Source organism: Mobula birostris, chromosome 13 (assembly GCF_030028105.1).
Source record: "Mobula birostris isolate sMobBir1 chromosome 13, sMobBir1.hap1, whole genome shotgun sequence".
Taxonomy (NCBI): Eukaryota; Metazoa; Chordata; class Chondrichthyes; order Myliobatiformes; family Myliobatidae; genus Mobula; species Mobula birostris.
The window spans coordinates 59,589,328-59,616,085 of NC_092382.1; the positions used below are offsets into that span (position 1 = coordinate 59,589,328).

General features: G+C 44.8%; 1 protein-coding gene across 2 annotated transcripts; it reads left to right on the plus strand.

Moving 5' to 3' along the window:
- Nucleotides 1–926: 926 nt before the first annotated feature.
- LOC140206881 (uncharacterized) lies at nucleotides 927–26,151 on the plus strand. 2 transcript variants are annotated; one of them, XM_072275151.1, is made up of 5 exons: nucleotides 927–1,000; nucleotides 8,631–8,789; nucleotides 12,053–12,183; nucleotides 14,898–15,348; nucleotides 23,601–26,151. In XM_072275151.1, the coding sequence occupies exon 5, from the start codon at nucleotides 24,008–24,010 to the stop codon at nucleotides 25,058–25,060; it is 1,053 nt and encodes a 350-aa protein (XP_072131252.1). In that variant the 5' UTR covers nucleotides 927–1,000; nucleotides 8,631–8,789; nucleotides 12,053–12,183; nucleotides 14,898–15,348; nucleotides 23,601–24,007; the 3' UTR covers nucleotides 25,061–26,151. The 2 variants fall into 2 exon arrangements, with proteins under 2 accessions (XP_072131252.1, XP_072131253.1); XM_072275152.1 differs by lacking the exon at nucleotides 12,053–12,183 and having other exon boundaries at nucleotides 8,631–10,162; nucleotides 15,086–15,203; nucleotides 23,985–26,151.
- The last annotated feature ends 607 nt before the right edge of the window (nucleotides 26,152–26,758 follow it).

The window sequence follows — 26,758 nt, forward strand, 5'->3', positions numbered from 1 at the left end:
TTAAATATATGCCCCCCCCCCCCCCCCGTGTTAGCCGTTTCAGTCCTGGAAAAAGCCTCTGGCGATCCACACGACCAATGCCTCTCATCATCCTATACACCTGCATGAATCTCCTGCATGATTGTCTCCAGGCTGAATAAGACGATGAGCTCGCTGTGGTTTTGACGTTCTTCAAGGCTCTGGACGAAGTTGGTTAAACTCCTTCCCCGCTCTTTCTAACGTTTTGTGTCATTTTCACTAATTTCAAAGGACTGTGCTTCAGGCAGCTGGATTGTTGCAATGCGCCTCTCAAGCCTGACAGCAGACTAGCGAATGAATTTTCGATAGAGCGGAGTCAGAAAGAGTTGGCAGTATGATTCAGTGCTTTGGGGCTCCAGAGAATGATGGGGTCTAGAGTTTACGAGGAGGAGGAGAAATCAGACCAGCAGGATATGGCTACAAATTAAAGATCAGAAACATCTGGAAATTGGTTGAATGAAAAAAAAAGATGGTTAATTTCTGCAAATTACTGGTGAAAATCAACAGCAAATGTGGAGAGGAATAAATACACAACGTTTAGGCCGAGCTCCCTTCAATATGCTTAGCCTGTGAACTCTTCTGCTTATTTGCTGCCTGAACTGCAGAGTTCCTCCAGCATTGTGTGTGTGTGGGTCTTTGTATTTCCAGCAACTGCAGAATCTGTTACATTTGTAAGAGGATTGTACTTTGGCATTAGATACACGGAATACCTGTTGATATTGAGCAAATCGTTTATGGGATCCGCTTTCTGTGTTAAAACAGCTACTGAGTACTCTACACACAAAAAAAAAACTGAGGTCTGGACATGGAACCGAAGCTTGCCGGAACATTTAATGGCACCGTGATTACCTAGAAAGCTCGGCATAACAATTTTCGCCGTCGCGGAAGCACCGATCAAATGCGCAGGCGTCAGGGTTGATGTTTGTTCCCGAATATCGCGCATGCGCGCAGTGCAGTAAAGGCCTCGGAAAATCGGCTCCAGGTAAGAGACAGTTTGCTGGTGGGGTTTTCAACACCGAATTCGGGATAATTACTGTGAGTTCCGGATACCGTGACCCGCAATCCCGGGACAGTCCTGTTCTCTTCCCTCTCTCTCTCAGCCCCACGACCCGTACACGGGCCCCGGGGAGCTTCCGGCTGGTGAGGGAATGGGAACCGATGGATCTCCCAGACAGAGCTGGGCTCCAGCGATCTAAATGCAAAGATTGGGAACTCGGGGAAAGGGAACAGATCTCTTAAATCACCTTTGTTCTACCTCCTATCACAAACGAGAGAAAATCTGCAGATGCTGGAAATCCAAGCAACACACACGAATTGCTGGAGGAATTCAGCATTAGTACTCTTCCTTAGATGCTGCCTGGCCTGCTGAGTTCCTCCAGCATTTTGTGTGCGTTGCTTCTTCTACCTGCTCTTGTTCTGGACTTTTCTACTCGTGAGAACACGGTTTGACCCACTCTCTCTGGGTACATAATTATATCAAACACTTTTGTCCTGGGCAACAAGTAGCTTTCACATCACAAATGTGCCGGACAGACTACTGCCTTTCCCTTCATATTCATTGGCATTGCCATCAATAAGCTCAGCACCGACAGTCACCTGGGAGGAGGGTTCAGGGGAAATATTTATGTACAATACAGAAACTGTGTGTATTGTGGTGATGCAAAAGTTGCTGGAGAATTTGCAAGTGGGAGGAAGTGGAGTGATATTTGGAAATCTGACTTTTAAAAGTGTCATTTAGCAAGCAAATCAGATATGGATGGTGTGCAAAAGCTGGAGTGAGAAAATTCTTCCTCACCCTGTACAGGCCTGCTATGTAGGTTGTGTGAGAGTGCAGATGAACTTGATCAAACCCAGAGGATAACAAAGTTCTTATTGACAGTGATTTACTAGCTGTTAAAATGAGTACCTCTATTTAAAGTTCAGTGTGCACATATTGTTGTCACTGGGTAAAAATTGCACAGCACAAGATTTTTTGGCACACCGCTCATTACAAATTAGATGGGACATTGGTGGGAAGGTGGGGAGACTTCAAGTGTCCTTGACACGCTCACCTGCTAGGTGTGCGTCCAGCTGCAGCTTGTAACCCTGCACGTTAGGGAGTTTGAGCTGGAAATGGATGAATTCCAGATCATTTGGGAGTTGGAGGCCGTGATGGATATGACATGAGGAGAGGTGAGTTACACCCAAGGTGCAAGACACAGGAAACTGGGTGAGAGTCAGGAAGGGGAATGAGGTTAAATAGCCATCGCAGAGTACTCTTGTTGCTATCCCGCACAACAACAGGTGGACCACTTTCGGAACTGTTAGGGGGGATTACCTAGCAGAGGAATTTCAAAGGGCTGATAGGGGCTTTGTTAGTTAGGGAATTAAAACTAGCAGAGGTCTAATATCCTAGTGGTGAGGCTTGCTAGCTAGTGCTAGTGTGTGGCAGGGGTTGGTGGTTAAATTAAAGTTGCAGGCGGGATTGGAGCCAGAATGGCAGAACAGATGGGTGGAAAGGGTGAATTGAAATGACTTATATCCTTAATATACATGAAGAGTAGAAATATTTACATTAATTCTCCATCTAAATGTGCAATGTGTAATTTCTAGTAATCTATAATAAATAGTACAGTCATTATAACATAGTAATACAATTTCATCAGTATGAATTAATCAGTCTGATGGCCTGGTGGAAGTAGCTGTCCAGGAGCCTGTTGGGCCTGGCTTTTATGCTGCAGTACCATTTCCTGGAGGGTAGCAGCTGGAACAGTTTGTGGTTGGGTAAATCGGATCCCCAATGATCCTTCGGGCCTTTATACGCACCTGTCTTTGTAAATGTCCTAAATAGTGGAAAGTTCGCATCTACAGATGCTCTGGGCTGTCTGCACCACTCTCTGCAGAGTCCTGCGATTGAGGGAAGTACAGTTCCCATACCAGGCAGTGATGCAGCCAGTCAGGATGCTCTCAATTGTGTCCCTGTAGAAAGTTCTTAGGATTTGGGACCCCATCCCAAACTTCTTCAAGCTTCTGATGTGGAAGAGGTAGACAGCCACATACCACACAGCCGGTGTGCACAGACCAGATGAGATCCTCGGTGATGTTCATGCCGAGGAACTTAAAGCTGCTTCCTCTCTCAACTCCAGATCCATTGATGTCTCCATTCCTTCTGTAGTCCACAACCAGTTCCTTTGTTTTTGTGACATTGAGGGAGAGGTTGCTTTCTTGACACCCAGACAGATGTTGTTCAGACAAAGTCAGCAATCAAAAGGTTGAGCATGGTATGATGAATGTGCAGAGCTGTGTTTTTCACAATGCAAGAAGCATCGTAGGAAAGTCAGATGAGTACAGGTCATGGAATCATGATATTGTAGCCATTACTGGGACTTGGTTGCATCCAACAGTCTGAGGGATTTAGAGGAACAAATTTGTAGAGAGATTGCAGACTATGCCAAGAAACATATGTTGATATCGTAAGTGATTTTTAACTTTCCAAATATTGACTGGGCCTCCCATACTGAAAAAGGACTAGCTGAGGTAGAGTTTGTCAAATGTGTCCTTCATCAATACGTAGAATTCCCAATGTAGAACTGTGCAAAAAGCTATTTGGAAATGATCCAGGGCTAGTGACAGAAATTAGTGTATGGGAACACTTTGTATCCGGTGATCATAATACCATGAGATTCCAAGTAAATATGGAAAAAGAGAGGTCTGAACCACAGGTTGAGATTCTAAATTGGGGAAAGGTCAATTTTGATGGCATCAGAAAGGATCTGACAAGTGTGTTTTGGGAAAGGCTGTTTTCTATCAAAGGTGTACTTGGTAAGTGGGAGGCCTTCAGAAGTGGAATATTGAATGTGTAGAGTTTATATGAGCATGCAAAATTGAAAGTTGAAAGGTAACTGGTGCAGGGATCCTTGGTGTTCAAGAGATATTAAGGACCCGGAGATCTTGTTCCTCTAAATGCCTCGGACTGTTGGGTGCTACCAAGACTCATTAATGACTGCAAATCATAAATCAATGTCCTGAGCATATCTGATTTTCTTTTTAGTTGTCTTCTGTTGGTTTTAAAAACTTTCCAATAGCTTTTGTTGTATTATTTGCCCTCTCTTTGGCTTTTATATTGGCGTTGGCTTTGTCTTCTCATTTCAGCCACGGTTGTGTCCTCCTGCCTTTCCAATGCTTCCACTTCTTTGGGATGTATCTACCATGCGCCTCCCGAATTGCTCCCAGAAACTCCAGCCATTGCTGCTCCATCGTTATTCCTACCAGTTTCCCCTTCCAGTCAAGTTTGGCCAGCTTCTCTGTCAAAGAAACATGGAGAAATTCTGTGCAGAAACAGGCCATTTGTCCCCTCTAGACAATGATGATAACATTTAAGATGTCTAATGCAACCACCTGCACCAGGACCATCGCCCTCCATACCCCTACCATCAAGGTACCTATCCCAGCTTCACTTAAATGGTGAAATTCAGCTGGCATGAACCACTTGTGCTGGCATCTCATTCCACACTGTCACAACCATTTCAGTGAAGAGTTTTCCCACATCTTCCCCTTAAATTTTCACCTTCACCACTTACCGATGACCTCTGGTTATAGTCCCACCCAACCTCAGTGGAAAAAGCCTGCTTGCACTTACCCTCATAATAGTGTATACTTTGAACAAATCCTCAAAGCAATGTATAATTTCCTTGTTTATGTTCAGAGCCTTTTTTACGTGTATAAGATGATGAGGAGCATTGATCGTGTGGATAGCCAGAGACTTGTTCCCAGGGCTGAAATGGCTAACACGAGGGGGCAGTTTTAAGGTGCTTGAAAATGTGTATCAAGGGGATGTCAGAGGTAAGTTTTTCTCACAGAGAGTGGTGGGTAAGTGGAATGCACTGCCAGCAATGGTGGTAGAGACGGATACAATAGGGTCTTTTAAGAGACTCTTCGATAGGTACATGGAGCTTTGGAAAACAGAGGGCTATGCGTTATGGAAATTCTAGGCAGTTTCTAGAGTAGGTTACATGGTCGGCACAACTTTGTGGCCTGAAGGCTCTGTAATATGTTGTAGATTTCTATGTTCTATGTCAAACAGCGAAACAACATTGGCTGTTCTCCAATCCTCTGGTTCCTCCCCCTGTCACCAAGGATGATTTAATTATCTCTGCTAGGGGCCCCGACAATTTCTGCACTTACCTCCCGTAGAGTCCGAGGGAGCACCTTGTCATGCCCTGGAGATTTATCCACCCTAATCTGCCTCAGGATAGCGAACATCCTCTCTTCTTTAATCTGTACAGGGTCCACGATGTTAATGCCACTTTCCCACACTTCCATAGACTCTGTGCCCATCTCCTGAGTAAATAGAGATGATCTTCCCCATCTGCTTTGGTTCCAAACATGGATTACCATTCTGGTCTTTCAGAGAACCAACTTTGTCCCTTGCAATACTTTTGATCTTAATGTATCTCCAGAATCCCTTAGGATTATCCTTCATTTTTTCTGTGAGGGCAATCTCATGCCTTCTTTTAGCCATTCTGATTTATTTCTTATTTGTTCTCTTGCATTTCTTATACTCCAGGAGAACCTGCCTGCCTATCCCTGTTATGCAACTCCGTTTTGTGCTCCACCAGGGTCTCAATATCTCTTGAAATACAGTTTCTATCTTTACCTTTTATTCTGACAAGCACATACCTGCTTTGTACTTCCAAAACTTCACTTTGAAGGCCTCCCATTTACCAAGCACACCTTTGCCACAAAGCAGCCTGTCCCAGTCCACAGTTGCCAGGTCCTAGTGTCATAATTCCAGGTGTTGATCCATGCCCTGAACACATCCGCCTTTCCTACGCTGCTGCTTGTATTGAAATATACAGGGCTCAGCATATTCACTGCACCATGCTCAACGTTTTCATTCCTGACTTTGTTTGAGGACAGAACAACATCTGTCTCCACAACCTCTCTACTATCTGTTCTGTTATTCAGGCTCCCATTCACCCTACAACTTTAGTTTAAATGTCCCCCCCCACTACCCCCACCTCTCGACATGCAGCTCTATCACCCCTTTGGCTTTCATCTCCCAGATCAATAAAAAGGAGGTGCATACCAGGTACAGGAAAATAGGAACAAATGGGGTACTTATGAAGTTTGAGCCTCAGCTGTGGCAGCGTGTTTGTGTCTTTGAGCAAGGCACTTAGCCACACATTGCTCTAGTGTCTGTGCGAGGAGTGGCACCCCACACAGACTTCCAACCTGCACCTTGTAAGGCATGAAAATGCCCGACGCGGGCCTCTCATGGCCTGAGTCGATGTTCCTTCCTTCCTTCCTATGAAGTACAGGAAATTCAAGTGAACACTTATGAAAGAAATAAAAGAAGGCATGGTTGCCCCAGCAGACAAGGTTTAGGAGACTCCTCAGGGATTCTGCAGACATGTTAAGAGCAAAAAGGTTGCAGGGAAAATATTAATCCTCTGGAAGATCAGAATGATAATCCATATGAGGAGACAAAATAGATGGGGGAGATATTTTTTTGCATCCATACTTACACAGGAGATGGACACAGAGTCTACAGAAGTGAGGCAAAGCAGCAGCAACTTCATGGACCCTGTACAGATTACAGAGGTGGAGGTGTTTGCTGTCTTAAGGCAAATTACCGTGGATAAATCCCCAGGGCCTGACAAGGCCCTGGGACCCTGTGGAAGACAGGTGCAGAAATTGTCAGGGCCCAAGCACAGATACTTAAATCATCCTCAGTGACAGGTGAGGGACTGGAGGATTGGAGGACAGTCAATGTTATTCCCCTGTTCAAAAAAGGCTCTAAAAATAAACTCAGAAATTGTACGTTGGTGAGCTTAACACCTGCAGTGGGAAAGTTATTGGAACGTATGTGCAGGAACCAGATATATAAGTATTTGGATGGATGTGGACTGATTAAGGATAGACAGCATGGCTCTGTGCATGGTTGGTCATGTCTAGCCAATCTTATCGAGTCTCACGAGGAAGTTATCAGGAAAGTGGATGAACTCAAAGCACTTGACAAAGTCTCATATGGGCGTTTGGTCAAGAAGGTTCAGTCACTCAGCATTCAAGATCAGATAGTAAATTGGATGAGACACTGTCTTTGGGAGAAGCCAGACTGTGGTAGCAGATGGTTGCCTCTCTGACCGGAGGCCTGTGACTAGTGGTGTGCCTCAGGGATCAGTGCTGGATCTGTTGTTGTTTGTCATTTATATCAGTAATCTGGATGATAGTGTGGTTAACTGGATCAGCAAATTTGTGGCTGACACCAAGATTGGTGGTGTAGTGGACAGCAAGGAAGACTATCGTGGCTTGCAGTGGGATCTGGACCAGCTGGGAAAATGGTTTGAGAAATGGGAAATGGAATTTAATGAGACAAGTGCGAGGTGTTGCACTTTGGTAGGACCTAGAATTACACAGTGAGTGGTCGGGCAGTGAGGAGTGCTGTAGAAGCAACGGATCTGGGAATACAGGTCTATAATTCACTGAAAGTGGTGTCAGAGTTGAATAGGGATGGAAAGAAAGATTTTGACACATTGGCCTTCATAAACCAAAGTACTGAGAACAGGAGATGGATGTTATGTTGACATTGTACAAGACAATGTTGCAGCCTAATTTGGAGTATTGTGTGCAGTTTTGGTCACCAACCTACAGGGAAGATGTAAAAGAGGTTGAAAGAGTTCAGAGAAAATTCAGAAGGATGTTGCCACATCTGAAGGACTTGGGTTATAAGGAAAGAGTGAACAGGTCAGGACTTTATTCCTTGGAACATAGAAGATTGAGGAGCGATTTGATGGAGGTATACCACAATTAAGAGGGGTATAGATAGGGTAAATGCAAGCTGGATTTTACCACTGAGATTGGGTGGGACTATAACCAGAGGCCATGGGTTAAGGATGAAAGGTGAAATGCTAAGGGGAAAATGAGGGGAAACTTCTTAACACAGACGGTCATCTGGGTGTGGAGTGAGCAGCCAGCACAAATGGTGTATGCGAGTTCGATTGCAACATGTTAGGGGTTTGTATAGGTACCTGGATGGTAGGGGTATGGGAGTAGAAAGTTTAAATAGCTCGACAGCAACTAGATGGGCCAAAGGGTCTGCTTCTGTGTTGTACTTTTCTATGACTCTGACAAGAACCTTAAATAATACTAACATTCACTCTATAATTCCTTTTAACAGCTGTGCAGACTAACCATACATCTGAGTAGGAGATATTTACTAAAATATTTGCTAAAACTGTGGCACTTTAAATTAACAGTACATACAAGAAAATCCCAGCTGCACGTCAACAAAGGCTATTTGTGTGAGAGTGTTTCAGTTACTGTGGGGCCAGGAACCCATGCAGCTCAGTGTGAACAGGGAATAATACCAAGGGAGAGAGTCAAGCTGAAACAGGTGACAGATTGGAGATGGCAGAAATGCCCCATTCCTATCGAGACAGGAAGAACATCAGAGAGTTTGATGGTCATTTCAGATACCAGCACTGTGCCCAGTTAGAAGAAGATTTCTCTCTCCAACTTTGGTTGAACCTCACTGTAACAATGTGATGTCAGTTCACGTCTTAGCGACTGAAGTGATCTCATCTGAAATGTTGTCCTTCAGCCATTGATGGATTTTGTAAATCTTTTTACAGGTTAAAAATGACAAGAAATTTGTCTCTGGGAATCTCGAACACAGCACGCCAGTTTTGCTGTCTTTGGCCAGATATTTAAGAAGTGGAGCAAGGGATTCACTCAGTCATCCTACCTGCTCAGACTGTGGGAATGGATTCACTCGTTCATCTCAACTGAAGGTACATCAGTAAGTTCACACTGGGCAAGGCCATTTGCCTGTTATGTGCGTGAGAAGGGATTCAGTCGGTCTTCCAACCTGTGGACATACCAGTCAGTTCTAACTGGGCAAAGGCAGGTCATCTGCTGAATTTGTGGGGAAGGATTCACTCGGTCATCTGACCAAATGGCACACGAGCGAGTTCACACCGGGGAGCGGCCGTTCACCTGCTCAGACTGTGGAAAGGGATTCACTAAGTCATCCACCCTACAGAGTCATCAGCGAGTTCACACTGGAGAGAGGCCGTTTACCTGCTCAGACTGTGGAAAGGGATTCACTCAGTCATCCGGACTATTGGTACACCAGCGTGTTCACACTGGGGAGAGACCGTTCACCTGCTCGGACTGTGGAAAGGGATTCATTCAGTCATCCGGACTATTGGCACACCAGCGAGTTCACACTGGGGAGAGACCGTTCACCTGCTCGGACTGTGGGAAGGGATTCACTCAGTCATCCGGACTATTGGTACACCAGCGAGTACACACTGGTGAGAGACCGTTCACCTGCTCGGACTGTGGGAAGGGATTCCATGGATCATCCGACCTTCATAGACACCAGCGATTTCACACTGGGGAGAAGCTGTTCACCTGCTCAGACTGTGGGAAGGGATTCACTTTATTACATCACCTACAGAGTCACCAGCGAGTTCATACTGGAAAGAGGCCGTTCACCTGCTCAGACTGTGGGAAGGGATTCACTCAGTCATCGGGACTGCTGGCACACCAGCGAGTTCACACTGGGGAGAAGCCGTTCACCTGCTCAGACTGTGGGAAGGGATTCACTCGTTCATCTGATCTGCTGGCACACCAGCGAGTTCACACAGGGGAGAGACCGTTCACCTGCTCAGACTGTGGGAAGGGATTCAGTCGATCATGTGATGCTCTTAGGCACCAGCGATTTCACACTGGGGAGAAGCCAATCACCTGCCCAGACTGTGGGAAAGGATTCACTTTATTACCTGATCTATGGAGACACCAGTCGGTTCACACCGGGGAGAGGCCGTTCACCTGCTCAGTCTGTGGGAAGACATTCGCCCAGTCATCCGACCTACAGAGTCACCAGAGAGTTCACACTGGGGAGAAGCCGTTCACCTGCTCAGTCTGTAGGAAAGGATTCACTCAGTCATCCACCCTACAGAGACACCAGCGAGTTCACACTGGGGAGAGGCCGTTCACCTGCTCAGAATGTGGGAAGGGATTCACGCAGTCAACCCACCTACAGAGTCACCAGAGAGTTCACACTGGGGAGAAGCCGTTCACCTGCTCTCAGTGTGGGAAGGGATTCACTCAGTCATCTAACCTTGTGACACACTACCGGGTTCACACTGGGAGAAAATTTCAATAAGCTTCATGCTGGATATTTGTCCATCAACGTTGCTGAATGCAATTTTGAGAGTGACTGTCAGTGCTGAACTCTGCAATTATTGCTGCTGCTCACCACACCCAGTTCTGCACCCTGGTCACTGGGCATGGGAGGAGTTTCTTCTGCTGCATATTCACCTTTAATGGGACTGGAGTTTAATATTCTGGATTTGTGACATATAAATCAGTTCTATTTTAAACTCTGTCTCCGGTGAATTTATGACACACCTAGTGTACAGTAGAGAGTCGACTCAGGCTGGCTCGACCTGACCAGTGATTCTGTTCCACGACAGTCCTTTTCAATCCTCCCCTGTTGTTCCCCTCTCGCTCTCCCTGTGCTGATGGGTTCCAATCAGTCACCACTCTGTGGGTGAAGAGGTTTCTCTTGAATTCTCTGCAGACTGAAGAAGTCGAGCTGACTGCAGTTCTGTCTGAGATGTTCTTCGCCCCTCTAATCTCTGGACTGAGGAAGAATGACATTGGTAGTTAACCTCCTTAATCATGACTCACTTCCACATTACGGGTCATTTTCTCTGCTTCTAAAGGGTTGTTAGGAAACACCCCTGGCCTCTAAAGACTGAAAGCAGAATGGGAAACCATCAGTTGGATGTTCAAGGGAGCAGGGTCAGGAACCAGAGGCAGGTCTGCACAGGGCAGAGTTTGGGTCTGTGGACGATAGTCGGGGTAAGAACGTATGATGAGGAGAAGGGAATCAGCAGCAGGACGTGGCAACAAATGTCAAGAGTAGCAACATTTGGAAGCTGATTGACAGAGAAAATTTTTCTGTTTTCTGACTGATGACACAAACAATATCTGTGGTGAGGTGCTCCACTGGTCGAGGAAAACATGTGTTGAGAATGGTTATATCTAGTGTGGGAGCCATTCCTGCTTGTTTATCCTGTAATATTATATTTGAATGGTTATTATGGATTGTCCTATCTGAAATAATGTATTGATTATCATATAATTTGTAAGATTTGACTCTAAAACTGGATCTGGCTTGAATTTATGGTGCCTTAATGAAGTGATGGAGGGCATTGATGAGTTTGTATTTTAAAGCAAGATTTTGGTGAATGATATTTGCCACTTGATTGTACTTTTGTAATTAATCAGATTGAGTTAAACTGCTGCAGGATCCTGAGACGTGTTGGATTGTGTCTGGTTTGTCTTGGCATTTTCTGCATTTACTGCCTTGTTTGTTTGTATTTCATGTACTTTTGATTTTTTTTCCCTTTTGTTAACCACCTTATCCTGTATTTCTGCAAGGAACCCCTCTGTTTCTGGGAAGAGGTCTCCAACTCTCAGTCAGGTGCTCGATGCTTCCTTGTCACCATCTGGTCTGCTCAGATCATTGGGATGTCTCCCAAGGAGGGTCATACTCGTTCCACTGGTTAATGTTTTCTTCCATAGTGATGATTCATTTTTCTGAGTTGTCCTCTCATTGAAGTTTTCTGGTCTGTATTTCTTATCACGATGGCATAGACACACCTGGAGTGCTGAATCCTGTTCATTTCTGATGAAAATATATACTTAGAAATTTTATACTGTTGTGTGATTTCTTTTTCATGTGTGTTACTCCTCTAGCTCCCGTCCAAGGTAGTGTTAATCTAAGTGGGTTTGAGCGTAAATAGCCTTTTCTAAAGTTCTTACTTATCTTTGTAAATTTTACTGATTGAAGTGGCAGCAAGATATTTTTATTAAAAAAAGTCAATGTCGGTTTTGATGGAAGTGTTTATTGCCTTTGTTGTATTTGTTAACAACTGAGCTCTGTTTGGCAGGTTTTTTTAAGCCTTGAACTAAATTTTGTCAAAGGTTTTCACAATTTCACACTACTTTCTATTTTCTTTGCTTGTTGATATTCCAGATACGTGGGTGTCAAGAGTCCCGATGAAGGGTCTTGGCCTGAAATGGTGATTCCCATCCATAGATGCTGCCTGACATGCTGAGCTCGTCCAGCAATTTGTGTGTAGTTCTCTAGATTTCTCGCATCTGCAGGTCCTCTTGTTTCCAGATACTTATACATTTCTTGAAAGAACAAGCTGGTACTGGGGTTGTGTGGCTTTTTTACTAAAATATTAAACAAGATCATTAGAAAGAGGTGGCATAAAGTTGGAAGGTGCAGAATCTGTGGGTAGAATTAAGGAATAGCAAATGTACAAAAAAAATCCCTGATGGGAATTGTATAGAGACCCCCAAACAGTAGTGAGTATGTGGTCCACAAATTACAATGGGAGATAGAAAGTGCGTGACAAAAGGGCAACGTTACAATAGTCATGGGGGATTGTCATGCAGGTGATTAGGAAAATTAGGACGGTGTTGGTCTCAAGAGGAGGAATTCCTAGAATGTCTACAAGATGCTTTTTTAGAGCAGCTGGTGGTTGAGCCCACTTGGGGATCAGCTATTCTGGATTGTGTGTTGTAATGAAGCGGAATTGATTCGGTCACTTAAGTTCAAAGAACCCTTAGGGGCAGTGATCTTAATATGATCAAATTCACCCTGACATTAGAGAAGGAAGAAGCTAAAGTCCGATGTGGAATAAAGAGAATTACAGAGGCATGAGAGCAGAATTGGTCAAAATTGATTTGAAAAGAACATGGGCAGGGATGAAAACAGAGCAGAGATAGCTGCAATTTCTGGAAGCAATTCGGAAGGCACAGGATATACAAATCACAAAGAGGAAGCAGTATTCTAAAGGTGAGGTGACAAAACCGTGGCTGATCAGAGAAACCAAAGACAACATATAAACCAAAGAGAGAGCATGGAGCAAAAATTACCAGGAAGTTAGAGGATTGGGAAGCTTTTAAAAACCAACAGAATGCAACTAAAATAAATAAGGGAAAAGATGGAATACATAGGTGAGCTAGGCAGTAATATTAAAGAGGATACTAAATTTTTCTTCAGGTACATACAGTGTAAAAGAGAGGTGGAAGTGGATTTCAAACCACTGGGAAATGATGCTGGAGAGGTATTAATGGGGTGGGGGTGCAAGGTGATGGCAGATGAACTGAATAAGTATTGTACATCACTCTTATCTGTCGAAGACACTGGCAGGAATATGAAAGTCCCAGATGTCAGTGGTCAGAATGTGTAAAGTTACGTTACTCGGGAGAAGTTTCTTGGGAAACAGAGATGGTCTGAAGGTAAATAGATCACCTGGACCAGATGGTGAACACCCCAGAGATCTGAAAGAGGTGGCTGAAGGGATGTGGAGGCATTAGCAATGATCTTTCGAGATCTTACCCCCACTACCCGAAATGTCCTCTCCTCACCCACCCTCCCAACTCCAGTCCTGTCCCCGCTTGCAGGGCAACAGTCTGCCGGTGTTTGCCCCCCAATGTGGTGAATCGCCACCACCGTGGGCTCAGACATTTCCACAGATGAGCCCCTCCTGTCCCCACCGGGACAAACATCCTGTCCGCCCCCTCTCTCACCGTCTTCATCCTCTCCCTCCCCGGGGAACCGGCATCAAACCGACGGGCCGAGCGGTCTCCTCCTACCTCTCAGCGATACATCAGACTCCGGCCGCAGGAGACGCTTCACAAACGCCCCAACTTCCCTCGGAGGGAAATGGAAATAAATCAGAAAGCGGACATTTACTTTCAGGTTTATCCCGCTTTGACGGAGAGATCGGACACGGGGTCAGCGGGGGTAACGCCCTCTCGGCCGGTCCGCCTTCGCGACTGGGTGTAACCAATGATTGACATCGGTTCGCACCAATGGGAATAGCCTGACGTCACACATGGGCCCTTTTCCCTTCCAAACAAGTTTGGCCAGCTTCTCTGTCATAGAAACATGGAGAATTTCAGTATGGAAACAGGCCATTTGGCCCATCTAGTCAATGCTGAAAAAACATTTAAGCTGTCTAATCCACTGGGACCATCGCCCTCCATACCCCTACCATCCAGGTACCTATCAAACTTCTTCGAAATGGTGAAACTGAGCTCATATTGACCACTTGTGCTGGCATCTCATTCCACACTCTCACAACCATTTCAATAAAGAGCTTTTCCACATGTTCCCATTAAATTTTCACCTTTCCCATTTACCCATGACCTCTGATTGGCATCCCACCCAACCTCAATGGAAAAAGCCTGCTTGCATTTACCTTATCTATATTCTCATAATTTTGTATACTTCTAACAAATCCTCAAAGCAGTGTATAATTTCCTTGTTTATGTTTAGAGCCTTTTTCAGGTGTATAAGATGATGAGGGGCATTGATCGTGTGGCTAGCCAGAGGTTTTTTCCCAGGGCGGAGATGGCTAACACGAGGGGGCATAGTTGTAAGCTGCTTGGAAATAGATACCGAGTGGATGTCAGGGGTACGTTTTTTTACACAGAGAGTGGTGGGTGCGTGGGATGCACTGCCGGCTATTTGCGTGAGAATGTTTCAGTTACTGTGGGGCCGGGAACCCATGCAGCTCAGTGGGAACAGGGAATAATACCAATGGACAGAGTCAAACTGAGCCAGGTCACAGATTGGAGATGACAGAAATGGCCCATTCTTATTGAGACAGAAAGAGCATCAGAAAGTTTGATGGTCATTCCAGATACCAGCACTGTGCCCAGTTAGAAGATGGTTTCTCTCTCCAACTTGAGTTGAACTTCACTGTAACAGTGTGATGCCAGATCACACCTTGACAACTCAAGTGATCTCATCTGAAATGTTTTCCTTCACCCATTGATGGATTTTGTAAATCTTTTCACAGGTTAAGAATGACAAGGAATTTGTCTATGGGAATCTCGAACACAACACATCAGTTTTTCTGTCTCTGTCCAGATATTTAAGAAGTGGAGCAAGGGATTCACTTGATCATCCTTCCTGCTCAGATGTGGGGAGGGATTCACTCGATCATCTGACCGACTGACATGCCTGTCATTTTACGTTGGGGGGAACCCGTTCATCTGCTCAGACAGTGGGAATGGATTCAGTCGGTCATTTCAACTGAAGGTACATCAACAAGTTCACACTGGGACAAGGCCATTCACCTCTTCTGTGTGTGAGAACGGATTCAGTCGGTCTTCTCGCCTGTGGACACACCAGTCAGTTCACACTGGGCAGTGGCTGGTCATTTGCTGAATTTTTGGGGAAGAATTCACTCAGTCATCTGACCTAATGGCTCACCAGCGAGTTCACACCAGGGAGCGACCATTCAACAGGTTTCTGTTCCATATTATTATATGAAAATCTATCCCTGCCATTCCCCTCTCACTCTCCCTGTGATGACAGGTTGCAACTAGTTACTACTCCGTGGGATAGGAGATTTCCCTTGAATTTCAGAGAATCATAGAAATCTACAGCACATTACAGACCCTTTGGCCCACAATGTTATGACGACCATGTAACTTACTCTAGAAACTGCCTAGAATTACACTACCGCATAGGCCTCTATTTTCCTAATCTCCGTGTACCTATCTAAGAGTCTCTTAAAAGACCCTATTGTATCCGCTTCTACCACCGTTGCTGGCAGTGCATTCCACACACACACCACACTTTGTTCAAAAAACTTAGCTCTGACGTCTCCTCTGTACCGACTACCAAGCAGCTTAAACCTATGCCCCCTCGTGTTAGCCGTTTCAGCCCTGGGAAAAAGCCTCTGGCTATCCACACGACCAATGCCTCTCATCATCCTACACACCTGCATGAATCTCCTGCATGCTTCTCTCCAGACTGAATAAGACGATGAGCACTCTGTGGTTTTAATGTTCTTCAGGGCTCTGGTCTAAGGTGTTTAAGCTCCTTCTTCCCTGATCTTTTCAACATTTTGTGTCACTCTCACTCATTTCAAAGGACTGTGCCTCTGACAGCTGGGTTGTTGCAATGCACCTCTAAAGTCTGACAGCAGACCAGCGAGTGAATGTTCGATGGAACAGAGTCAGAAACCAAATAATTACCAGCCTGAGTCAGGGCTTTTGGGCTCCGAGAAGAGATGGCCCATAGAGATTACAAGGAGGAGGAGAAAGAGAAATTAGACCAGCAGGATGTGGCTACAAGTGAAAGATCAGAAACATTTTGAAAATGTTTGATTGAAAAAAAAGGTGGTTAATTTCTGCAAATTACTGGAGGAAATCAACATATCAGGCAGCAAATGTGGAGAGGAATAAATGGAGAACGTTTAGGCCGAGTCCCTTCAGCATGCCTAGACTGTGTACTCCTCTGCTTAGTTGCTGCCAGCATTTTGTGTGTGGGCGTCTCTGTATTTCCAGCAACTTTTGTATTTCATATCTGCATTTGTAAGAGGATTATACCTTGGCATTAAATAGATGGAATACCTGTTGATATTGAGTCCAGAACAAGGGGCCACAGTTTGAGGATAGAGGGGAAGCCTTTTAGGACCGAGATTAGGAAAAACTTCTTCACACAGAGAGTGGTGAATCTGTGGAATTCTCTGCCACAGGAAACAGTTGAGGCCAGTTCATTGACTATATTTAAGAGGGAGTTAGATATGGCCCTTGTGGCTATGGGGGTCAGGGGGTATGGAGGGAAGGCTGGGGCGGGGTTCTGAGTTGGATGATCAGCCATGATCATAATAAATGGTGGTGCAGGCTCGAAGGGCCGAACGGCCTACTCCTGCACCTATTTTCTATGTATGTTTCTATGTATATTGTTTGTGGGAGCCGCCAACACAAAAAAAAACTGAGCTGTGGATATCGAACTAGCGCTTGCAGAAACTTTTAATGGCATCGTGATTACGCATAAATCCTTGCGATAAAAATGTCGCCGTCGCCGAAGCACCGATCAAATGCGCAGGCGTCAGGGTTGTTGCTGTTAGCGAATATCACGCTTGCGCAAAGTATACAAAAGGCCTCTGATTATTCGGTGAAGGTTAGAGCGGGATTGCGGGAGGGACAGTCGCTGTGACCCGCAATCCCGGGACAGTCCAGCTCTCTCGTCCCTCTCTCTCTGCCCCACGATCCGTACACGGGTCCCGGGGAGCTTCCGGCTGATGAGGGAATGGGAACCGATGGATCTCTCAGACAGAGCTGAGCTCCAGCTATCTAAATGCAAGGATTAGGAACTCGGAGAAACGGAACAAAATCTTTTACATCACCGGTTGAGAAAATCACCTTTGTTCTACCTCCAATCACAAACCAGAGAAAAATTGTAGATGTTGGAAATCCATGCAACAGACACAAAACGCTGGAGGAATTCAACATTAGTACTCTTTTCCATAGATGCTGCCTGGCCTGCTGATTTCCTCCAGCATTTTTTGTGTGCTCCTTGTTCTACCTCCTCTGGTGAGAAAATCCTTCATTACCCGCTACAGGCCTGCTACATAGGTTGTGTGAGAGTGCAGATGAACTCGATCAAACCCAGATGAGATCAAAGTTCTTATCGCCAGTGATTTGGTTGCTGTTGAAATGAATACCTCTGTATATAAAGTTCAGTTTTCACATGTTGTCACTGGGCAAGAATTGTACAGCACAAGATTTTTGCAGACACTGGTCATTACAAATTAGAGGGGACATTAGTGGGAAGGTGGGGAGACCTCCAGTGTCCCTGATACCCTCACATACCTGACTCCCTGTAACCCTGCACGTTAGGGAGTTGGAGCTGGAAATGGATGAATTCCGGATCATTCAGAAATCAGAGGGGATGACACGAAGAGAGGTGAGTTACACCCAAGGTGCAGGACACAGGAAACTGGATGCGAGTCAGGAAGGAGAATGAGGTTAAATAGCCATCACAGAGTACTCTTGTGGCCATCCCCCAGGACAACAGGTAGACCACGTTAGGAACTGTTGGCAGGGAATTAGCTAGCACAGGAAAGTCAAAGGGGATTTGTTAGTTAGGGGAACAGAACTAGAAGGGGACTAATATCCTAGTGGTCATGCTTGCTAGTGCTAGTGGATGTTAAACTGAAGTTGCAGGGTGGATGGGAGCCTGAATACCAGAACAGATAGTGGAGTCATTGAAGTGAATTGACTTTATTACTTACATCCTTCATATACATGTGGAGTAGAAATCTTTATGTTCCGTCTCCATCTAAATGTGCAATTTGTAGTAATTTGTAATAAACAGTATGTACATCAGAATGGTCAATATAATATAGAAATACAATTGTATCAGCATAAATATATGAGTCTGATGACCTGGTGGAAGGAGCTGTCCCAGAGCCTGTTGGTTCTGGCTTTCATGCTGTGGTACCATTTCCCGGATGGTAGCAGCTGGAATAGTTTGTAGTTGGGGGTGAATCAGGTCTCCAGTGATCCATCAGGCCCTTTTTTACACATCTGTCAGTGTAAGTGTCATGAATAGTGGAAAGTTCACATCTACAAATGCACTGGGCTGTCCGCACCACTCTCTGCAGAGTCCAGCGATTGAGGGAGGTACAGATCCCATACCAGGCAGTAATGCAGCCAGCCAGGATGCTCTCTATTCTGCCCCTGTAGAAAGTTCTTTACATTTGGGGGCACATTCCAAACTTCTTCAGCCTTCTGAGGTGAAACTGGCATGCTTGTGCCTTTTTCACCACACAGCCGGGATGTACAGACCACGTGAGATCCTCGACGATGTTTGTGCCGAGGAACTTAAATCTGTTTACCCTCTCAACTCCAGATCCATTGATGTCAATAGGGGTTAGCCTGTCTCCATTCCTTCTGTAATCCACAACCAGCGCCTTTGTTTCTGTGACATCGAGGAAGTGGTTGTTTTCTTGACACCAGTCAGATGTTGTTCAAACTTCAGACAAAGTCAGCAATCAAAAGGTTGAGCATGGTGCTTCGAATGTACTGAGCTGTGTAAATCAAATGCAAGAAACATCATGGGAAAACCAGATGAGCTCAGTGCATTGAATTCTGATATTGTTACCATTACTGGGACTTGGTTGAAACCAAAAGTCTGAGGGATTGAGAGGAACAAATTTACAGAGAGATCACAGACTATGCCAGAAACAAAGACTGATACAGTAAGTGATTTTAACTTTCCATATATTGACTGGGCGTCCCATACTGTAAAAGGACTAGATGGGGCAGAGTTTGTCAAATGTGCTCTCAACCAGTAGAATTCTCAAAGTAGAAGTGTGCAATAAGCTATTAGGAAATGATCCAGTGCTAGTGACAGAAATTAGTGTATGGGAAGACTTTGTACCTAGTGATCATAATACCATGAGATTCCAAGTAAATATGGAAAGAGAGAGGTCTCGACCACAGGTTGAGATTCTAACTTGGGAAAGGTCAATTTTGGTGGTATCAGAAAGGATCTGACAAGTGTGAATTGGGACAGGATGTTTCTGGCAAAGGAGCACTTGGTAAGTGGGAGTTCTTCAGAAGTGAAGTTTCGAGGGTTGTATGTGCCTGTCAAAATAAAAGTTTGGTAACTGGTGCAGGGAACCTTGGTTTTCCAGAGATATTGAGGCCCCGGATATTTTGTTTCTCTAAATGCCTCAGGCTGTTGGGTGCTACCAAGACTCATTAGTGACTACAATATTATAATTCCACGCCCTGAGCTCAGCTGACTTTTTTTGAAGTCATCTTCTGTTGGTTTCTAAAAGCTTCCCAATAGTTTTTGCTCTTTTGTTTGCCCTCTCTTTGGTTTTTACATTGGCTTTGGCTTCTCATTTCAGCCATGGTTCTGCCCTCCAGACTTTACAATGCTTCCAGTTCTTTGGGATGTATCTATCACTCACCTCCCAAATTGCTCCCAGAAACTCCAGCCATTGCTGCTCTGTTGTCAGTTTCTACCAGTTTCCCCTTCCAATCAAGTTTGGCCAGCTTCTCTGTCATAGAAACATGGAGAAGGTCAGTGCAGAAACGTGCCCACTCTGGACGATCAGTGAATGGTAATCTATACTGTGAATGGTATCTATAATGTGAAAAAGACTAAGGAGCTGGTGGTAGACCTGAGGAGAGCTAAGGTACTGGTGACCCCTGTGTCCATCCAGGGGGTCAGTGTGGACATGTGGTGGCCAGTGCTATCATGTTTGCTGTTGTGTGCTGGGGCAGCAGGCTGAGGGTAGCAGACACCAACAGAATCAACAACTCATTCATAAGGCCAGTGATGTTGTGGGGATGGAACTGGACTCTCTCACGGTGGTGTCTGAAAACAGGATGCTGCCTAAGTTGCATGCCATCTTGGTCAATGTCTCCCATCCACTACATAATGTACTGGGTGGGCACAGGAGTAGATTCAGCCAGAGACTCATTCCACCGAGATGCAGCACAGAGCATCATAGGAAGTCATTCCTGCCTGTGGCCATCAAACTTTACAACTCCTCCCTTGGAGGGTCAGACACCCTGAGCCAATAGGCTGGTCCTGGACTTATTTCATAATTTACTGGCATAATTTACATATTACTATTTAACTATTTATAGTTCTATTACTAGTAATTATTTATGGTGCAACTGTAACAAAAAACAATTTCCCCCAGGATCAATAAAGCATGACTATGAATATACGAGGAGGCAAAATAGATAGGGTAGATTTTACATAGCATTCTTGCAGCTGTATTTACTCAGGACACAGATACCCATTCAAACTTCTCATCAATGGTGGAATCGAGCTCACATGCATCACTTGTGCTGGCATCTCATTCCACACTCTCAACCATTTCACTGAGAGGTTTTCCACATATTCCCCTTAAATTTTCACCTTCCCCACTTACCCATGACCTCTGGTTGTCGTTCCACCCAAACTCAGTGGTAAAAGCCTGATTGCATTAACCCTATCCATACCCTCATAATTTTGTATACTTCTAACAAATCCTCAAATCATGTATAATTTCCTTGTTTATGTTTAAAGCCTTTTTTAGGGGTCTAAGATGATGAGGGGCATTGATCATGTGGATAGTCAGAGGCTTTTCCCAGGGCTGAAATGGCTAACATGAGGAGCCTGAATAACAGAACATATAGTGCAGAGTTGTGGAGACAGATGTTGTTCAGGCTTCAGATAAAGTCAGGAATGAAAAGTTTCAGCAACTTTAGTTTAATCCCCCACACACAAACACAAACCCACCTTCCACCATGCAGCTCTATCACCCCTTTGGCTTTCATCTCCCAGATCAATAAAAAGGAGGTGCATACCAGGTACAGGTAAATAGGAACAAATGGGGTACTTATGAAGTACAGGATATTCAAGTGAACACTTACGAAAGAAATAAAAGAAGGCATGAGGTTGCCCAGCAGACAAGGTGAAGGAGAATCTTCAGGGATTCTGCAGATATGTTCAGAGTGAAAAGATTGCAAGGGAGAAAATTAATCCTCTGAAAGATCAGAATGGTAATCCATATGAGGAGACAAAATAGATGGGGGAGATTTTTTTGCCATCTGTATTTACTCAGGAGATGGTCACAGGGTCTATAGAAGTGAGGCAAAGCAGCATCAACTTCATGGACCCTGTACAGATTACAGAGGTGGAGGTGTTTGCTGTCTAAAGGCAGATTACCATGGAAAAATCACCAGGGCCTGACAAGTTGTTCCCTATGACCCTGTGGAAGACAAGTGCAGAAATTGGTGGGGCCCAAGCACAGGTATTTAAATCATTCACAGTGACAGGTGAGGTACTGGAGGTTTGGAGCCAATGTTATTCCGCTGTTCAAGAAAGGCTCCAAATATAAACTAGGAAATTATACGTTGGTGAGCTTGACATCAGTAGTGGAAAAGTTATTGGAACGTATGTGCAGGAACTGGATATATAATTATTTGGATAGATGTGGACTGATTAAGGATAGACAGCATTGCTTTGTGCATGGTAGGTCATGTCTAACCAATCTTATAGAGACTCTCGAGGAAGTTATCAGGAAAGTGGATGAAGGCAAGGCAGTGGATGTTGTCTACATGGATTTTAGCAGGGCACTTGACAGAGTCTCATATGGGGGGTTGGTCAAGAAGGTTCAGTCACTCAGCATTCAAGATGAGATAGTAAATTGGATGAGACACTGTCTTTGGGAGAAGCCAGACTGTGGTAGCAGATGGTTGCCTCTCTGACTGGAGACCTGTGACTAGTGGTGTGCCACAGGGATCAGTGCTGGATCTGTTGCTGTTTGTCATCTATGTCAGATATCTGGATGATAACATGGTTAGCTGTATCAGCAAATTTGTGGCTGACACCAAGGCTGGGGGTGTAGTGGACAGTGAGGAAGACTATCATGGCTTGCAGAGCAATCTGGACACACTGGAAAAAATGCGTTGAGAAACAGAAAATGGAATTTAATGCAGACAGGTGTGAAGTGTTGCACGTTAGTAGGAACAAGGTCTTACACAGTGACTGGTCGGGCTCTGAGGAGTGATGTAGAAGGAAGGGATCTGGGAACGCAGGTCCATAGTTCACTAAAGGTGGTGCCCCAGTTAGATAGGGACGGAAAGAAAGATTGTGGCACATTGGCCTTCATAAACCAAAGTACTGAGTACAGGAGATGGATGTTATGTTGACGTTGTATAAGAAATTGGTGAGGCCTAATTTGCACTGTTGTGTGCAGTTTTGGTCACCTACCTACAGGAAAGATGTTAGAGGTTGAAAGAGTTCAGAGAAAATTTGCAAGGATGTTGCCACGTCTGGAGAATTTGATTATAAGGAAAGATTGAACAGATCAGGCCTTTATTTGTTGGAACGTAGAAGATTGAGGGGAGATTTGATGGAGGAGTACCAAAATTATGAGGGGTATAGATAGGGTCAATGCAAGCTGGCTTTTACCACTGAGATTGGGTGGGACCACAACCAGAGGCCATGGGTTAAGAGTGAAAGGTGAAACGTTAAGGGGAAAATGAGGGGAAACTTCTTCACACAGTTGGTCATTCGGGTGTGGAATGAGCAGTTAGCACAAATGGTGAATGTGAGCTCAATCTCGACACTTAAGAGGTATGAGTAGGTACCTGGATGGTAGAGATATGGGAGTAGAAAGTTTAGTTCAGCACAAACTAGATAGGCTGAAGAGTCTCTTTCTGTGTTGTACTTTTCTATGACTGTGACAAGAACCTTAAATAATACTAATATTCACTTTAATTCCTTTTAACAGACCAACCATTCATCTCAGCAGCAAATTTTTATACGGTGTTTAAACTGTGGCACTTTAAATTAACAGTACATAAAAGAAAATCCCAGCTGCAGGTCAACAAAGGCTATTTGTGTGAGAGTGTTTCAGTTACTGTGGAGCCAGAGACCTATGTAGCTCAGTGGGAACAGGGAATAATACCAGTGGAGAGAGTCAAACTGATCCAAGTCACATATTTGAGATGGCAGAAATGCCCCATTCGTATAGAGACAGGAAGAGCAACAGAGAGTTTAATTCCAGATACCAGATACCATTTAATTCCATATACCAGCACTCTGCACAGTTAGAAGATGATTTCTCCTTCCAACTTGGGTTGACTGTCACTGTAACAGTGTGATGTCAGATCACACCTTGGTGACTAAAGTAATCTCATCTGAAATGTTGTCCTTCACCCATTGATGGATTTTGTAAATCTTTTTACAGGTTAAAAACTACAAGGATTTTTTCTATGGGAATCTTGAACACAACACACCAGTTTTGCTGTCTCTGTCCAGATATTTAAGAAGTGGAGCAAGAGAACCACTCGATCATCCTTCCTCCTCAGACTGTGGGGAGGGATTTACTCGATCATCTGACTGACTGGCACGCCCATCATTTTACACATGGGGAGAGGCCATTCACTTGCTCAGACTGTTGGAATGGATTCCCTCAGTCATCTCAGCTGAAGGTACATCAGTAAGTTCACACTGGTCAAGGCCATTCACCTGTTCTGTGGGTGAGAAGGGATTCAGTCGGTCTTCCCACCTGTGGACACACCAGACAGTTCACACTGGGCAGAGGCTAGTCATCTGGTGAATTTGTGGGAAGGATTCACTTGGTCATCTGACCTCATGGCTCACCAGCGAGTCCACACTGGGGAGAAGCCATTCACCTGCTCAGAATGTGGGAAGGGATTCACTCGTTCATCCACCCTACAGAGTCACCAGCGAGTTCACACAGGGGACAGGCCATTCACCTGCTCAGACTGTGGGAAGGGATTCACTTTGTCATCTCAGCTACTGAGCCACCAGTCAGTTCACACCGGGGAGTGGCCATTCAACTGTTCAGACTGTGGGAAGGGTTTCACTTGGTCACCCGACCTACCGGTGCACCAGCGAGTTCACACCGGAGAGAGGCCGTTTACCTGTTCAGTCTGTGGGAAGAGATTCACTCGGTCATCCGACCTACAGAGTCATCAGCGAGTTCACACTGGGGAGAAGCCGTTCACCTGCTCAGAATGTGGAAAGGGATTCACTCAGTCATCCAACCTACAGAGTCATAAGCGAGTTCACACTGGGGAGAAGCCCTTTACCTGCTCAGACTGTGGGAAGAGATTCTCTCATTCATTTCACGTACTGACCCACCAGCGAGTTCACACTGGGGAGAAGCCGTTCACCTGCTCAGAATGTGGGAAGGGATTCAATCAGTCATCCACCCTACTGAGTCACCAGCGACTTCACACTGGGGAGAGGCCGTTCACCTGCTCAGAATGTGGGAAGAGATTCACTCGATCATCCGACCTACTGAGTCACCAACGAGTTCACACTGGAGAGAAGCCTTTCACCTGTTCAGAATGTGCAAAGAGATTCAGTCGATCATCTGACTTACAGAGTCATCAGCGAGTTCACACTGGAGAGAAGCCGTTTACCTGCTCAGAATGTGGGAAGAGATTCACTCGATCATCCACCCTACAGCGTCACCTGCGAGTTCACACTGGGGAGAAGCCGTTCATCTGCTCAGTCTGTGGGAAGAGATTCACTCGATCATCCACCCTACAGAGTCATCAGCGAGTTCACACTGGGGAGGGGCCGTTCACCTGCTCAGACTGTGGGAAAGGATTCACTCAGTCATCCCAACTACTGGCACACCAGTCAGTTCACATTGGGGAGCGGGCGTTGATATGAATCTCGAGGTTTCATTTCCTGTGGACTGTCATTTTAGGGGAGAGAGAGAGAGAGAGAGATTGAGAAGGTGAATCAGTCTGACTTGTAGCTTGTTTACATCACTCGCAGCTTGTTTAGTTTTAACCGAGGACACAGACACTCAGAGTCAGACAGAGACAAAGGAGAAAAAATGGAAGGATCGAAAGAAGGGAACTAGTGGCCAAGGGTCACTGTTTAGAACTTTCCTATGCCCACAAGGGTGGGTTAATTATTGATTCAGTGAACATCGAATGTCTGGTTATCACCTCATTTGATCCATTGGAGTGGATCGGATTTGTGAAGACCACTTATGTCTTATGTGCCTGGGTATGGTCTGGTAATTCACTTGAAGATGATACCCCTTGTGACAAGTCCCTTTCGGTGATAATTCGTACGTGGATTTAGAACGACAAGGATAAAATCTACAGCGACTGTTCTCTTGTTTTACCACCGTGGAACCTATGGAATTTGACATAATTGCCTTGTCTCGACATTTACCCTGGATGACAAATATCTCTCTCTCATCAACTATTCCATGGATGAACTGAACTTTCATACTTTACCATCTCAAGACCCTATCTCAATAGTTTGGGAGTTATATTTAAATATATATATATATATATATATATATATACACACACACACACACACACACACACACGTAACACTGTTCAATTTTGTTTATCTTGTTTTAGTTACTATCTTATAAGTAGATACTAATAAAGATAGTGATTTTAACATCAAAACCAGACTCCAGGTGTAGTCTATTGCTACTGGTTTGTTTCTAAAGCATTACGGTTTGTAACAAAATTGGGGCCTGCGTCCGGGATATGAACAAATTTGGGGGCATATTGATTATCAGTTTCATTGGGGAAATCCCTTTTGATTTATTTGTGTGTGAAAAATCAGCAGCAATGGATGTTGATAGATTTCTGCAAGCGCCAACCTCTGAAGCATTAGAGGATGCCAGAAGGATTGAGTTGTTGAGTCTTGCTAAAAAGTTAAAACTTGGAAAGGTGAAATTGACAATGAGGTCACAGATGCAGAGGATAATAACTGAGCATTGTTTATCCAAGGGTGTGTTTAAAGTGGAGGAGTTGGAGGTGTTTCCTGAAAGTAAACCCACTGAGTTTGCGCTCCTGTACAAGTTAGAAAAATTAAAGATGGAGGCTGCAGAATGGCAGAGGCAGCTTGAGGCTAGAGAGGCAGAAAAACAGAGGGAGGAAGCAAAACGACAGAGGCTGTATGAGCTGGAAAAGATAGATTGCTGCAAAGGGGTCTAATGTTACACTCTGGTGATAAGTTTGAGTCCAGTCAGGAAGTTAAATTAGTACCTCCATTTGATGAGGCAGAGGTTGATAAATACTTCCAGCATTTTGAGAAGTTTGCTCAGAGTTTAAAGTGACCGAAAGCGGGTTGGCCAATTCTCTGACAAAGTGTAATTAAGGGGAAGGTTCAGCGAGCCTATTCTGCCTTGACAGTTGATGAAGCAGCTGATTATGACATTGTGAAACAGGCTGTGCTGAAAGCTTACAAGTTGGTCCCAGAAGCATACAGGCAAAGGTTTAGAAATTTAAGAAAATTGTTGTATGAAATTTGCTTATGAGAAGTTTATGTGTTTTGAATGCCGGCGCACATATGAAAATGTAAATGATGATTTTAACAGCTTGAAAGAGTTGG